We start from the raw sequence: 17,565 nt of genomic DNA on the forward strand, positions 1-17,565 counted from the left end.
CCCAATGGAGGTAAGAGGAGATAAACAAGGACAAGAACTAGAAAGAAAACCCAGAGGGGTGTGTATATATATGCTTGTACATGTATGTGTAGTGTGACCTAAGTGTAAGTAGAAGTAGCAAGACGTACCTGGAACCTTGCATGTTCATGAGACAGAAAAAAAAAGACACCAGCAATCCTACCATCATGTAAAACAATTACAGGCTTTCGTTTTACACTCACTTGGCAGGACGGTTGTACCTCCCTGGGTGATTGCTGTCTACCAACCTACTACCTATAATGCAGTAAACTTTTTCCCCGATAATTTTTACAATCTCTCTTGTCCCCCTTTCCTTTATGTAAAGGAACTATACATACTCTCTGCCAATCCCATACATTTATTAGACAAAAATACCAACCATTCCAACACTGTATCCCCCCTCCCCTGCTTTTAACATTTCTGTCATGATCCTGTCATTTCCAGCTGCTTTACCCCCTTTCATTTTATGTAATACCTCACACCTCCCCCACACTCACATCTCGCTCTTCTTCACTCCTGAAAGATGTTATACCTCCCTGGCCAGTGCATGAAATTACTGCCTCCCTTTCTTCATCGACACTTAAAAGTTCCTCAAAATATTCCCGCCATCTACTCAGTACCTCCAACCCCCCATCTACTAACTCCCTTACTCTGTTTTTAACTGACAAATCCATTCGTTCCCTAGGCTTTCTTAACTTCTTTATCTCACTCCTAAACTTTTTCTTATTGTCATCAAAATTTCTTGACAGTGCCTCTCTCACACTATCATCTGCTCTCCTTTTGCACTCTCTCACCACTCTCTTCACCTTTCTTTTACTCTCCATATACTCTTCTCTTCTTATAACACTTATGCTTTGTAAAAACCTCTCATAAGCTACTTTTTTCTCTTTTATCACTCCCTTCACTTCATCATTCCATCAATCACTCCTCTTTCCTACACCCACCTTCCTGTATAAATTATTAATTGTAAAAAGAGAAATAAACTTTTGTTTCTCTTTTATTGGGTCATCCTGCCTTGGTGGAAGATGGCTGGTGTGTTAAAAAATAATAAAAAGGGACAAATATTATAACCACCTATTTCCCAAGTGCTGTTTGAATCCTATGGGTTTAACACTTCCCATGATAATTAATGATTGAGATTTTTAACTATTTATTTTTTTTTTGAACAAGTCGGCCGTCTCCCACCGAGGCAGGGTGACCCAAAAAGAAAGAAAATCCGCAAAAAGAAAATACTTTCATCATCATTCAACACTTTCACCTCACTCACACATAATCACTGTTTTTGTAGAGGTGCTCAGAACACAACAGTTTAGAAGCATATACATATAAAGATACACAACATATCCCTCCAAACTGCCAATATCCCAAACCCCTCCTTTAGAGTGCAGGCATTGTACTTCCCATTTCCAGGACTCACGTCCGGCTATATAAAAATAACCGGTTTCCCTGAAGCCCTTCACTAAATATTGCCCTGCTCACACTCCAACAGATCGTCAGGTCCCAAATACCATTTGTCTCCATTCACTCCTATCGAACACGCTCATGCACGCCTCCTGGAAGTCCAAGTCCATCGCCCACAAAACCTCCCTAACCCCTTCCTTCCAACCTTTTCGAGGACGACCCCTACCCCTCCTTCCTTCCCCTACAGATTTATACGCTCTCCATGTGTCATTCTACTTTGATCCATTCTGTCTAAATGACCAAACCACCTCAACAACCCCTCTTCAGCACTCTGACTAATACTTTTATTAACTCCACACCTTCTTCTAATTTCCACACTCCGAATTTTCTGCATAATATTTACACCACACATTGCCCTTAGGCAGGACATCTCCACTGCCTCCAACCGCCTCCTCGCTGCTGCATTCACAACCCAAGCTTCACACCCATATAAGAGTGTTGGTACTACTATACTTTCATACATTTCCTTCTTTGTATTTTGCTTAATTATTCCTTCTTTCAACAAACTGGCCCTATCCCACCAAGGAAGGGTAGCCCAAAATGAATAACATAAGTCTCTCTTTTGAACTTTAGTAATGTATACAGGAAAAGGAGTTACTCGCCCATTGCTCCCAGCATGTTAGTTGCCTCTTACAACATGCATGGCTTATGGAGGAAGAATTCTGTGCCACTTTCTCATGGAGATAAGAAGAAATAAACAAGAATTAGTAAGAAAATAGAGAAAACCCAGAGGGGTGTGTTTATATATGCTTGTACATGCAAGTGAAGTGTAAGTAGAAGTAGCAAGACGTACCTGAAAACTTGCATGTTTATGAGACAGAAAAAAGACACAAGCAGTCCTTTCTTTCAACACACCGGCCGTATCCCACCGAGGCGGGGTGGCCCAAAAGGAAAAACGAAAGTTTCTCCTTTTACATTTAGTAATATATACAGGAGAAGAGGTTACTAGCCCCTTGCTCCTGGCATTTTAGTCGCTTCTTACAACACGCATGGCTTACGGAGGAAGAATTCTGTTTCACTTCCCCATGGAGATAAGAGGAAATAAACAAGAATAAAAACTAGAAAGAAAATAGAAGAAAACCCAGAGGGGTGTGTTTATATATGCTTGTACGTGCAAGTGAAGTGTAACCTAAGTGTAAGTAGAAGTAGCAAGACATACCTGAAATCTTGCATGTTCATGACACAGAAAAAAGGACACCAGCAATGCTACCATCATGTAAAACAATTACAGGCTTTCGTTTTACACTCACTTGGCAGGACGGTAGTACCTCCCTGGGCGGTTGCTGTCTACCAACCTACTACCTACCTCAATTATTCCTATATATTGTAATTAAAAATGTACTGTTCAAAATAATAACAGCGATAGAGATTTTTAGCTGCAATAATTTGCTGATTTATTCATGTATAGTGTAGTTAAAAATGTAGATGAATGGTTCAGAGAACTGACAAGTTGATAAATTAGACACGTGTGCAACACTTGGGTATCTTTATTGAGGAAACGTTTTGCCACACAGTGGCTTCATCAGTCCATACAGAGGAGAACATTGAAGAACAGGAGGAGTTTGAGGTAATCAGTCCCTCAGCCTTGAGTCGATGTGGTCAGTCCATCAATCTTGAAAAGAATACAGCATATGTGAGTAGAAGTAGCTTATATACCGTAGGCAGGGGATGTGTAGCAGTCGTAGGTGGTATCACATTTGTCCAATGTGGAAGTAGGTCATGCCCAAGGGTTAGGCAAGTGAAGAATTCCCTGTATTAAGATCCCAAGATGTTGCTGTATCAGACAGGAATGTAGATGAATGGTTCAGAGAACTGACAAGTTGACACAGCAACATCTTGGGCTCTTAATACAGGGAAATCTTCACTTGCCTAACCCTTGGGCATGACCTACTTCCACATTGGACAAATGTGATACCACCTACGACTGCTGCACCTCTCCTACCTACAGTATATAAACTACTTCTATGCACATATGCTGTATTCTTTTCAAGATTGATGGACTGACTACATCGACTCAAGGCTGAGGGACTGGTTACCTCAAACTACTCCTGTTATTCAATGTTGTCCTTTGTATGGACTGATGAAGCCACTGTGTGGCGAGACTTTCCTCAATAAAGATACCCAAGTGTTGCACATGTGTCTAATTTATCAGTTAAAATGTACTGGACAGTATATATGAACACTGAAAAACCACTTGGGTATAAAAATGAAATGCATGAAACTTGTACATTTATTTCCAGGGAATGCAAATGTGGTGGTGGGAAAATGCAAAATACACAATGATGCCAGTGTTGACATTTCCTCTGATGGCACCATGTTAGCTGCCCTAGTTCCTGAGAGTCAAGCCATGACCATGGTTGGTGAGTATCTCTTGGAAGCCCTTATATTTTCTGTATCTACCAAGCTGTGTTCCATGTTTAAATATGGTTACCTCAAATCTGATCCACAGATCTCCAAAACTAGGTGACCTCTTGGTCTGTCGTGGATCGTTATCAAAACATGAGTTATAATAGTCTAGGAGATACCGAAATATTATCTAGTTTCATTTCCAGTTTGTGGGATAGTTATGAATTGTTTGTCACAGTTTTGTGATGTATTGTTCGTGTGATTGACTGGCACAACATTGATAACATTCAGTACTGCGCTATGCTGTGCTTTCTTTTATTGCCTCAAATTTATTATTGCTCATCTCATTCTGATAACATTAAGATGCATGATACAGCTATTTATATCTGTAGCATATTCATAATCTTTCTTAGAATCTGGTGTAAATTGTGACTGTTGTGCCTTTTTCCAGGAGTCTACAGTTTAGAAGGTCATTCATTTGGTCAGCTCCTGTACAGCTACATCTTCGCACCCAATACCATTTGTGTCAGTCTTTCTCCAATGGCAAGACATTTGGTGGTTGGGTTTGCATCTCATATGCCTCGGCTTGTTGCACATCATAATACAAAACAGGCAAGTAGGGTATTTTATTATTATAAGTAAAAGGTAGAATTTTATTATTATAAGTACAAGGAGAATAAGTACAAGTATTATATTATTATAAGTACAAGGAGAATAGAAGCATCAGGGAAGAGAGAGGTGAAGGTTTATAAACTAAAAGAGGAGGCAGTTAGGGTAAGATATAAACAGCTATTGGAGGATAGATGGGCTAATGAGAGCATAGGCAATGGGGTCTAAGAGGTATGGGGTAGGTTTAAAAATGTAGTGTTAGAGTGTTCAGCAGAAGTTTGTGGTTACAGGAAAGTGGGTACGGGAAGGAAGAGGAGCGATTGGTGGAATGATGATGTAAAGAGAGTAGTAAGGGAGAAAAAGTTAGCATATGAGAAGTTTTTACAAAGTAGAAGTGATGCAAGGAGGGAAGAGTATATGGAGAAAAAGAGAGAGGTTAAGAGAGTGGTGAAGCAATGTAAAAAGAGAGCAAATGAGAGAGTGGGTGAAATGTTATCAACAAATTTTGTTGAAAATAAGAAAAAGTTTTGGAGTGAGATTAACAAGTTAAGAAAGCCTAGAGAACAAATGGATTTGTCAGTTAAAAATAGGAGAGGAGAGTTATTAAATGGAGAGTTAGAGGTATTGGGAAGATGGAGGGAATATTTTGAGGAATTGTTAAATGTTGATGAAGATAGGGAAGCTGTGATTTCGTGTATAGGGCAAGGAGGAATAACATCTTGTAGGAGTGAGGAAGAGCCAGTTGTGAGTGTGGGGGAAGTTCGTGAGGCAGTAGGTAAAATGAAAGGGGGTAAGGCAGCCGGGATTGATGGGATAAAGATAGAAATGTTAAAAGCAGGTGGGGATATAGTTTTGGAGTGGTTGGTGCAATTATTTAATAAATGTATGGAAGAGGGTAAGGTACCTAGGGATTGGCAGAGAGCATGCATAGTTCCTTTGTATAAAGGCAAAGGGGATAAAAGAGAGTGCAAAAATAATAGGGAGATAAGTCTGTTGAGTATACCTGGTAAAGTGTATGGTAGAGTTATTATTGAAAGAATTAAGAGTAAGACAGAGAATAGGATAGCAGATGAACAAGGAGGCTTTAGGAAAGGTAGGGGTGTGTGGACCAGGTGTTTACAGTGAAACATATAAGTGAACAGTATTTAGATAAGGCTAAAGAGGTCTTTGTGGCATTTATGGATTTGGATAAGGCGTATGACAGGGTGGATAGGGGGGCAATGTGGCAGATGTTGCAGGTGTATGGTGTAGGAGGTAGGTTACTGAAAGCAGTGAAGAGTTTTTACGAGGATAGTGAGGCTCAAGTTAGTGTGTGTAGGAAAGAGGGAAATTATTTCCCAGTAAAAGTAGGCCTTAGACAAGGATGTGTGATGTCACCGTGGTTGTTTAATATATTTATAGATGGGGTTGTAAGAGAAGTAAATGCGAGGGTCTTGGCAAGAGGCATTGAGTTAAAAGATAAAGAATCACACATAAAGTGGGAGTTGTCACAGTTGCTCTTTGCTGATGACACTGTGCTCTTGTGAGATTCTGAAGAGAAGTTGCAGAGATTGGTGGATGAATTTGGTAGGGTGTGCAAAAGAAGAAAATTGAAAGTGAATACAGGAATGAGTAAGGTTATGAGGATAACAAAAAGATTAGGTGATGAAAGATTGGATATCAGATTGGAGGGAGAGAGTATGGAGGAGGTGAATGTATTCAGATATTTGGGAGTGGACATATCAGCAGATGGGTCTATGAAAGATGAGGTGAATCATAGAATTGATGAGGGGAAAAGGGTGAGCGGTGCACTTAGGAGTCTGTGGAGACAAAGAACTTTGTCCTTGGAGGCAAAGAGGGGAATGTATGAGAGTATAGTTTTACCAACGCTCTTATATGGGTGTGAAGCATGGGTGATGAATGTTGCAGCGAGGAGAAGGCTGGAGGCAGTGGAGATGTCATGTCTGAGGGCAATGTGTGGTGTGAATATAATGCAGAAAATTCGTAGTTTGGAAGTTAGGAGGAGGTGCGGGATTACCAAAACTGTTGTCCAGAGGGCTGAGGAAGGGTTGTTGAGGTGGTTCAGACATGTAGAGAGAATGGAGCGAAACAGAATGACTTCAAGAGTGTATCAGTCTGTAGTGGAAGGAAGGCGGGGTAGGGGTCGGCCTAGGAAAGGTTGGAGGGAGGGGGTAAAGGAGGTTTTGTGTGCGAGGGGCTTGGACTTCCAGCAGGCATGCGTGAGCGTGTTTGATAGGAGTGAATGGAGACAAATGGTTTTTAATACTTGACGTGCTGTTGGAGTGTGAGCAAAGTAACATTTATGAAGGGGTTCAGGGAAACCGGCAAGCCAGACTTGAGTCCTGGAGATGGGAAGTACAGTGCCTGCACTCTGAAGGAGGGGTGTTAATGTTGCAGTTTAAAAACTGTAGTGTAAGGCACCCTTCTGGCAAGACAGTGATGGAGTGAATGATGGTGAAAGTTTTTCTTTTTCGGGCCACCCTGCCTTGGTGGGAATCGGCCAGTGTGATAATAATAAAAAATAAAGTCATAAACCACTCTTGAAAATGATGCTTATCAGGGATAATGATTGATGATTTATAATGGACATGCATACTATGAACTTATCTCTGTAACAACTTGGTTGAGAAGTTTTCAAAACTGGAGGAAGGCTCTTTAGGTATCTTCATTAGGTAAAGCAACAGCCTGGTTGACCAGGCAGTCAAAATGAAATCTGGCCTCAGGCTGGGGTGAGAGGATAGAAGGACCCTAGAAACTGGTCACAGTGCCATGTGATGTTAACTTATTTTAGTAATTAATCCTGAAGACAAATCTATACTGGTTTATGTACTGCAATGTGGTATAACCTCTACATATTGACCTCCTCCTTTCAACAAGCTTAAGTAATGTATACAGGAAAAGCTAGCCCCTTGCTCCCACATATTGACCTGAAACTTATAAAACTTTAGAATGCTTATACAGTGGACCCTCGGTTAATGTAATTAATCCATTCCAGAGAGTGTGACTAAACCTGAATCTGATGACATCTGAATTCATTTTTCCCATAAGAAATAATGTAAATCCAATTTATCTGTTCCAGACACCCAAAAGTATTAAAGAAAAAAATTTTTTTACCTACACAGAAAACAATGAGACATGAAGAATTAAACAATAATATCATGACACTTACCTTTATTGAAGACTTGTTGATGTATGGAAGACAGGAGGAGGGGAAAGGATGGAGGAGTTACTATTGTTTGGAAGGGAAATCTCCTTCCATAAAGACTTTGGGTACCAAGTCCTTTTCTGGGGTTACTTCCCTTGTTTGTTTTTTAAAGCCACTAGGACCAGCTTGAGAGTCACTGGACCCCTGTCACTCAAAAAATTGTTCCACAGTGCTCTGTATCTGGCGTTTCTTTAAGATTTCCCTAAAATGGGACACGACGTTGTCATTGTACATGTTGCCAACACGACCTCTCTCCACTTAGCACAAATGTCCTTAATCTTTATAGAAGGCACCTTCTTCCATCTCTCTTCCTCCTCCTCTGAAGCAATTTTCTGAGCTAAGGTCTGTTGCTGTTGCAGATGAAGGCCTTGCAGCTCTTCAGTGGTTAGCTCTTCATTGTGGTCCTCCACCAACTCTTCCACATCTTTGCCACTCACATCCAACCCCATGGAATTCCCCAATGCCACAATACTTTCCCCATACCCTTCAAAATCCCCCTCCCTCCACATTCTGGCCACAATTTTCTCCAAGCAAAGTTTAAAGTCCTGGAAGTCACTCCCAAGCCTTACCTATAAGGTTTATGCAATGGAGGATACTGAAGTGATCTTTCCAGAACTCTCTTAGGATCAACTGGGTGTCTGAGGTCACATCAAAGCACCTTTGAAACATTGCTTTGGTGTACAGTTTTTATGAAGTTTGAAATGACCTGCTGGTCCATGGGCTGGATGAGCGGAGTGGTATTAGGGGGCAAGAACTTTGCTGTGATGAAACGAAACTCTTTCACCATTTGCTCTTCCAAGTCTGGAGGATGAGCAGGAGCATTGTCCATTACCAGGAGGCACATGAGTTCCAATTTATTTTCCAGGAGGAATTTCTTCACACTGGGGCCAAACACTTCATTGAGCCAGTCAAGGAAAATGTCCGTCGTAACCTATGCCTTACTGTTTGCCTTCCACATCACACACAAGTTACTCTTGGCGACACTGTTTTTCTTGAACACACTGGGATTTTCAGAGTGATACACCAGTAAAGGCTTCACTTTGAAATCCACACTAGCATGAAAGTTAGCCTGTCTTTCATAGGCTTGTGTCCTGGGAGTGCCTTTTCCTCCTGTGTGATGTAGATCCTGTTTGGCATTTTCTTCCAAAAGAGGCCTGTCTCATCACAATTGAACACTTAGGGTTTGAATTGTTCAGCCTCTATGTACCCCTTGAATTCCTGAACATATTATTCAGCCACATATTTATCAGAACTGGCAGCCTCGCCATGCCTTACCACACTGTGTATACCACTACGCTTTTTAAATCTCTCAAACCAGCCTTTGCTTGCCTTAAATTCACTAATGTCAGCACTAGTTCCAGGCATTTTTCTTAATGAGATCACCATGCAACTGCCTTGCCTTTTCACAAATTATCGACTGCATAATACTATCTCCTGATAATTGTTTCTCGTTGATCCACACCAACAACAAAGTCTCCACATCTTCGAGTATTTGCGATCTCTGTTTTGTGAGCATATTTGCACCTTTCACAACAACAGCTTCCTTGGTTTCCTTTTTCTTGGCCATGATGGAAGCGATGGTTGTATGGGGTTTGTTATACAACCTGGCAAGCTCTGCCACACGTACTCCATTTTCATATTTTGCAATGATGTCTTTCTTGAATTCTGTAGTGTTTCTCACCTTCTTTACCAATGGGCTGGCACTACGAGCTTTCTTTGGGCCTATCGTGGCTTATTTAGCAGTTGTAAGCACTAAAAAGAATGGAATAATGCAAAATGTATTGTATGAATGCATGGGATCGTACTCACTGGCTGATAAGCAATGGCACACTGGTTGTAAATTATGTTGGGCCGCTGTTGCCGTGCGGAAGCATTTGGGACGAATGACTATTGCCGAAAAAAGTTGCGATTTTCGAATACTATTACAAAATCCGACAACTACGATATCCGGGGGTCCATTGCATGTCAAAGCAAGCTTCATTGTACAGTGGACCCCCAGATATCGTAGTGGTCAGATTTCGTAATATTTGGTAATCGTAACTTTTTTTTTTTTTTGCCAAAATATTGGTTCGGTGATCGTCATTTACCTCGGTAATAGTTGTTTTTCCCAAATGCACATGAGTGGCCCCGACGCAGCCACTGTAAGTGTGCCATTGTTTATCAGTGAGTGAGCACGATCACACGCGTTCATACAATACATTTCATAATATTCCATTCGTTTAAGTGCTTGCAACTGCTAAATAAGCCACCATGGGCCCAAAGAAAGCTAATGCCAGCCCTTTGATAAAGAAGGTGACAAACACAATAGAATTAAAGAAAAAGATTGTAGAAAAATACGAAAGTGGTGGTGGTAGTGATAGTGGTAGAGGGCAGTAGTGATAGTGGTAGAAGGCGGTAGTGATGGTGGCAGAGGTTGGTAATGATGGTGGTACAGGGTGGTAGTGGTTGTGATGGTGGTAAAGGGTGGTAGTGGTTGTGATGGTGGTAGAGGGTGGTAGTGATTGTGGTAGAGAGTGGTAGTGGTTGTGATGGTGGTAGAGGGTGGTAGTGGTTGTGAAGGTGGTAGAGGGTCGTAGTGATGGTGGTAGAGGGTGGTAGTAATGGAGATTGTGCAATGTGGAGTAGGATGGAAAGATTTGTGGAGGAACATCACTGTAACAAAGCTGCTGCAAGCCATGTCGGCAACATGTACAATGGCAATGTTTTGTCCCATTTTAGGGAAATTTTAAAGAGACACCAGAAATAGAGCTCTCTTGACAGATATTTAGTGCCACAGGTGTGCAGTGATTCTCAAGCTGATCCTAGTGGCATTAAAGAACAAAGAAGGGAAGTAACCCCAGAAAATGACTTGGTACCCGAAGTCTTTATGGAAGGAGATTTCCCTTCCAAACAATAGTAACTCCTCCATCCTCTTCCCTCCTCCCATCTTCCATACACTAAGAAGAATCTTCAATAAAGGTGTCATGTTATTATTGTTTTATTCTTCATGTCTCATTGTTTTCTGTGTAGGTAAATGTATATTTCATGTAAAATACTTATTATTTTTTAATACTTTTGTGTGTCTGGAATGGATTAATTGGGTTTACATTATTTCTTATAGGGAAAATGAATTTGGATATCATCAAATTCAGCTTTAGTCACAATCTCTTTAACAGATTAATTACGATAACCATAACCGGGGGGTCCACTGTATAAGCATTGTTTTTTTAATATGTTGGCTGTTTCCCACTGAGGCAGGGTGTAGATTAATCTCTGTGTAAACTGCTTCTTAACTCCTCATAAACCACAATTTTATATATGCACAACTGAAAATGATGAACCTTGGTGGATATTTGTTTAACTATTTTGCTTGTTAGTTTGGGATGTTTTGTGTATACCGGTGAGACAGCAGGTCTGCAAAACAACATTGCTTCTTACACTCCTACTCTGGTACCAAGTAATGTGCTGTATTTACAGTTGAAAATGCACAGATCTTTAGTTAGAGTACATTTCCTGAGGTTTTAAGAACTCAGTCTTGCATTGCCTGAATTATTTTGGAGATCATCCTTTGCATATTTCTGCCTGTGCTATGTGTACAATAAGGAATGCAAGATTTGCTGTTTAAAGGAGAAGGTGGCATGTACAGCCATGCCTAAACCTTTCTTTGTGTAAATTACCTCTTACCAGTGATTTCAAATTCTGCTGCCTAGGAAATTTCAACTGTAGTTGGTTTCTTCAGAAATCCCTACTTCTGCCCTTATTTTAGTTTTGAATACCCTCACACAGCCTCCCTTCCCTATGATTTGGTACTCATCAGAATTCATCCTCAAATACCTCTGGTCTTGCTCTACAGTTTCCTTTAACATTTGCTCTGAAATCTCGGTCCAATATCTTTGAGGCCCTTCTCGCCTTATCCTTTAGGAGAGGAGGGGGAAGGATAAAGAAGAGGAAAGGTAAGGAAGGAGAGCAAGAAAAGGAGAAGAGAAAAAGAATTGGGGGAGGTAGGGAGGGAAAGAGAAGGGTAAGGGAGATTTCCCTCGAGCATCCTAATGCATGAAATCGTGTCTAGTTAATTTTTAGTAGCACACTTAAGAATTATATTATGCAGAAAATTCGGAGTGTGGAAATTAGGAAAAGGTGTGGAGTTAATAAAAGTATTAGTCAGAGGGCAGAAGAGGGGTTGTTGAGGTGGTTTGGTCATTTAGAGAGAATGGATCAAAGTAGAATGACATGGAAAGCATATAAATCTATAGGGGAAGGAAGGCGGGGTAGGGGTCGTCCTCGAAAGGGTTGGAGAGAGGGGCTAAAGGAGGTTTTGTGGGCAAGGGGCTTGGACTTCCAGCAAGCGTGCGTGAGCGTCTTAGATAGGAGTGAATGGAGACAAATGGTACTTGGGACCTGACAGTCTGTTGGAGTGTGAGCAGGGTAATATTTAGTGAAGGGATTCAGGGAAACCGGTTATTTTCATATAGTAGGACTTGAGTCCTGAAAATGGGAAGTACAATGCCTGCACTTTAAAGGAGGGGTTTGGGATATTGGCAGTTTGGAGGGATATGTTGTGTATCTTTATATGTGTATGCTTCTAAACTGTTGTATTCTGAGCACCTCTGCAAAAACAGTGATAATGTGCGAGTGTGGTGAAAGTGTTGAATGATGATGAAAGTATTTTCTTTTTGGGGATTTTCTTTCTTTTTTTGGGGTCACCCTGCCTCGGTGGGAGACGGCCGACTTGTTGAAAAAAAATAATTTAGGAATTAAGTAATTTTGTTGATTTATACCATATTAATGAGATTGTGGTGTAATGCTACAAAGAGCCAATGTTTTGTTAAAATGGTTATGGGATATTGGCAGTTTGGAGGGATATAATGTGTATCTTTATATGTATATGCTTCTAAACTGTTGTATCTGAGCACCTCTGCAAAAACAGTGATTATGTATGAGTGAGGTGAAAGTGTTGAATGATGATGAAAGTATTTTCTTTTTGGGGATTTTCTTTCTTTTTGGGCTACTCTACCTCGGTGGGAGACGGCGGACTTGTTAAAAAAAAAAAGTTCTACCTAGCTTTCACATAAAATATTGTGATGTGATTGTGTGTGATGATACATGGACTAAAAGTTACAGTTAAAGAAAATAGCATGTATAGTGGAGATGTAAGAAGAACTACAGATTGCAGACTTGGGTAGGTTTGTTGTTCAGGAAAATAGGAGGGACTTCTAGTCAGAATTGGGTGGTATTTTGTGTGTGAGATAAACTAATGTTGGCCAGCTCAGAAAAAATGTTGATTGGAATCGGGAGGAAATACTGATCTGAACTAAGCTGATGTTGATCAGAGTAGGAAGGGAAGTATTGGTGTAAGATGATGATCAGTGTTGAAGAATGTTAATAAGAGTTAGGAGGAAGTATTGGTGTGAGGTGATTATTGGTGTTGAGAACTGTTAAATCACTGTTGGGGAGGGTATATTTGCTGTTTTGTATAACAGTAGTATTGTAACCAATCCAATGAGGTTGAGGCTATGCAAAGCTGTTCAAAAAAGAATTTATTGTTGGAGAACAAGCTGCACCTCGGAAAGGGCTACCCTACCTTTGTGGAGGGTAGTCAAGTCCGACCCCACCTTCTCGTGGTAACCTCGTTAGTACACCCTCTTATGGGTGGAACCAACGGGGCGGGCGCTACCTGTTAACTTCCAGGTAGTTATTTTTTAAAAATTGTATTTTATTGTGCTGACTATTTTTGATAGTGAAACTTTTTATTCTGAATGCTTTGTTTCTTAATCCTTCTCTAAAAATCTTGGTTTTGTATTATTTATCAATTATTTATCACACTTTTTTTTATCAGCCAACATAGCTAACTTTGTTGTCCTCTGCGATTTGCTACAGAGGGTCATACTTCTCACCATTAGCCTCTGAGTTAACACAAGATAGACATTAACAGGTAGACAGCATGGAAAGAAACCATACCACGGGTGGGGTTTGATCCCGCGGTCAGAGATTCTCAAAACTCCAGACCGTCGCGTTAGCCACTGGACCAGCTAGCCACAATAAGATTCGCATGGAAAGGTTTGGAGGAGAGTAATGTGATTTAGTGTGGAGTAGTCTTCTCTACCAGTTCACAGAGTATTACTTTCCTAGAGGTTATGAGACACTAAACACTGCTAGCAATCTGAAATTAAATCTGCTTAACAAATATTGTTAAAGTTTTGGGTTCATAGTGTCTCAGAGCCCATACTTCTGCAATATATCACTCTAGCATGGTTAATATTGACATGGATAAGAAATAATGACCAGAACAATGAGAGATTTGAGTGTGAGAAAGCCATTGAACCAGAAAAACCATTGGGTAATCAAATCTGTTCCTGGGTTGCCCATCAGAAACATTGGATAAATGATGTCCAGATATAGTAAAGGCCACAAATGTGTTGGGAAGTCATGATAAAGATGGTGACTTTTTTTTTTTTTTACAGGAGGAGGTGTGAAAGTTCAGATAATTTAGAGTTGACTGTAAGACTTATAATCTTTTTTAAAAAGTAGATTATGCATGGTATTGGATTTAAGATTTTTTTTTTTTTTTCAACAAACTAACATATCCCACCAAGGCAAGGCAACCTAAAAAGAAAAATGCAAGTTTCTCTTTTTAAATTTAGTAATTTATACAGAATGGGTTACTAGCCCCTTGTTCCCAGTATTTTAGTCACCTCTTAAGGCATGCAAGGCTTATGGAGGAGGAATTCTGTTCCACTTCCCCTGGAGATAAGAGGAAATGAGCAAGAACTAGTAAGGAAATAGAAGAAAATCCTGAGGGGTGTGTGTATATATATGCTTGTACATGCATGTGTAGTGTGACCTAAGTGTAAGTAGATATGGCAAGACGTACCTGAAACCTTGCATGTTAATGAGAGAAAAAAGACACCAGCAATCCTACCATTGTGTAAAACAATTACAGGCTTCTGTTTTACACTCACTTGGCAGGACGGTAGCACCTCCCTGGGCAGTTGCTGTCTATCAACCTACTACCTAGGAAAATTTAGATATGTATGAAGAAAATGTGTTTGGATTTTTTATAGAAATTATCCTAAGGGAGTACAGCATTTTGAAGAAGCTCAGCATCAACAGCTATGATGCACATTGATGGGCATTAGATACATGTATGTATATTTTATCCTTGAATACTATATGACTAAGCAGTATTCATTTTGTGCAGCACCTCAGTTCCATTTAATTAATGTGCACTGTTTCTTCTCTATAGATTTAATTTTCTAAATTATGTTTTATCTCCAATTAGGTTGTGGCTCAGATTTACAAATTGTGTGACAACCCAGTGTTCCATAGACGAGGGCAAGCAGGACAGTTGCAGCTACTCCGTGACATTGAAGTCATGAATGATCACCGGCACACATCACTAAACTGCATTCGCTGGCTTCCTTACCCTGGTCAAGGTCTTATTTATGGTACTAACAGAGGGCAACTGAATATCTTGCGCTGACGGTTCTCTACGTGCATTGGAGATCAGCTTAAAAAGGGGGCATGCAACAAAAACTAAATAAATTATAAGGAAATAATCCGTAAAATATAAAAGACATACGCTACAGTTAGGGGAAGGGCAGAAATTCATACAGTGCCATATGAATCTGAGGACCATATCTCTTTAAATGAGAGAGAGAATGTCTTCTGCATTTGAGACATATCTTCAGTACTGGAGAGAAGGGTAGGATGGCTGTATGTGGTACAGTGCAAGTGAGAAAATTTAACATTCCTGCTGTGGCCACATTGTTTTTAAAGTGAGATTTTCAGGCTCATTTTGGAATGAGGGAAATTGTATTGTTTGAGTTTTTTGTTAATGCAAGTTAAAACTATACATGTGTAAATCACTGAACAAAAAGTTTGGTTTTGTTATGTTCAACTTTGTTTTGTTAGAAATATACACAAAGAATATCAACCAGGCATGTCTCTTGTCTGGTAACACATTTATAGGGATTTGCTACCACTGAAGCAATGTATTGTGATATTACTCTTTATATTTTTTTAAATAATAAAGATCTTAAATTTATCATAAATATATACAGTATTTGCAGGTTATCAAATATGTTAGGCAAAATTTTTTCATGGATTTTGGAAAGCATATGTATGCCTTCATACATTATTATTGAGCATGCAACTATGATTTCATACTTGGAATATGTGAAGGGCATGGGATTTCATTTATTGATAATATTGTGTTATGAGTGTTTATGCATGTCCATGTCTTTTAAGTACATACCAACAAGAAACTTACTGAGCACCAGAGGTAGTATTGAACTCAAAAATCAAATGCTTAAAGAATTTTCAGGTATTTTTCTGTGTTAATATTTTTTCAGTTCAAGCTAGAGTAAAGACTGGATACAAAAAGGGAATATCAGTATATAAAATATATTTTTTATAATGGAATGATTTATGTAGATTGTATCACATTATGCCTTTAAAAAGTAAATTTCTGCGAGAATTTACTTGAGCATTGTTATTTTTTGTTTCCCCCTTTCTATAGATAGGTATTTCACCTGGAAGGGTTCTTAGATTTGAACAATGAAATTAAAGCTGTAAAGTGTACTTACTGAAATTAATAGCAAAGTTTATTGTAATTTTTTTGTTTTGTATCTTTGGAGTCATAACTTAGCCTGCTCTCCTAATAAAATGCTCATTTTTATAATTCGTCAATTTCTGCACAGTTTAAATAATAACAAAAATTATGCAATAGTTATTCTATGTTAGGTTAGCTTAACCTAAGTTATCTAGATTTATGTATAGTTAACAGCTGATAACAAAGTTGCATAAAATGACCAGCTTACATTTTGAAACACAGTTGTTTAAATCACTGGTAAGCCCCTTGCACTCTGCTTAAGTTGGAGGATGGGTTGCATAAAATATTTTCCATAATCACTGTTAGGTTTCTTACTCAGTTAGCTCATTTGATGTTCATATCTACACATTTCTAAGATTCAATTACTCTCTTGGCTCAGTTTTACATAGCCTCCAAGTTACCAAGACTTGCCTAAACTTCTTGTAATTTTTATTAGCTACTTTATAAATTTTAAATCTCTGCTCCTTACTGCTGAATTACCGTGTACTGCAGTATGTGACTCAAGTTGGAATCTCCATCCTGCAAATGATTTTTTTTAATACCATGCTCTGTATATTAAAGAACAGACTAAACAAAGAGTAGTAGGATTCAAAACAGATAACCTGTACTGAGGAGACTGAAACTTTTGTTGATGTTTCAATCCAACTTGGACTGTTAACAAGTCAGACAGAGAAGCGAGAAGGGAAGGGATCCAGAATATATGGGGTTATGGTGATGCAGAGCTGGAGGTATTGATGGTAGTGGTTGCAACAGCAGCTGCCATAGTACGGTGGTAGATAGAGGTTGAAATAAGGTGGTGGTGGTAGTAGTAGTAGAAACAGTGACTTGTTAATGGTCCAAGTTGGATCAAAATGTCACTGTAAGTTTCAGTCTTATTGATGCAGTTTGTGAACTGTTCCAGCTAATATTGACTTTTTTATTCTTTAGATGTAGGATTTCATGTTCGGCCTTTATTTCTTACATTGTGGTACCATAGCCACATCAGTGTGAAATAATACACACTAAATTGTTTAATTGCATCGAAAGTTTTTAAATAAACTGCAGATAAAAACATTCTTCATTATTAAGCCTTAATTATTATTTTATGATTTCCATTTCTGATAAAAATATACTCCTAGAAAATACACAGTTTTGCCTCTTAGCCTGAAATTTGGAAATACTGAAATCCCTTCCTAGCTAATCTTATTCTGGCCGATAACTATTTCCACTTCCTCTGACACAGGTAGTAACTTTGTGGTGCATGTCTTTTAACTTGATGTTGGGTTTCTCACTCTTAATGTAGGATTTTACTATCGTAGTCTTTTTTCCAGCCTTCCTGATAACCAATACTCAGATA

General features: G+C 39.3%; 1 protein-coding gene across 3 annotated transcripts in view; it reads left to right on the forward strand.

The window, feature by feature from the left end:
• LOC128686874 (uncharacterized) overlaps positions 1–17,280 on the forward strand; it is a 102,395-nt gene extending 85,115 nt beyond the window's left edge. For all 3 annotated transcript variants that reach the window (XM_070082522.1, XM_070082523.1, XM_070082524.1), the window contains exons 19-21: positions 3,720–3,839; positions 4,277–4,437; positions 14,898–17,280. In XM_070082522.1, the coding sequence (XP_069938623.1) occupies positions 3,720–3,839; positions 4,277–4,437; positions 14,898–15,098 (482 nt within the window). In that variant the 3' untranslated portion in view covers positions 15,099–17,280. The remainder of the gene's footprint in view (positions 1–3,719; positions 3,840–4,276; positions 4,438–14,897) is intronic.
• The last annotated feature ends 285 nt before the right edge of the window (positions 17,281–17,565 follow it).

Source organism: Cherax quadricarinatus, chromosome 7 (genome assembly GCF_038502225.1).
Source record: "Cherax quadricarinatus isolate ZL_2023a chromosome 7, ASM3850222v1, whole genome shotgun sequence".
Classification (NCBI taxonomy): Eukaryota; Metazoa; Arthropoda; class Malacostraca; order Decapoda; family Parastacidae; genus Cherax; species Cherax quadricarinatus.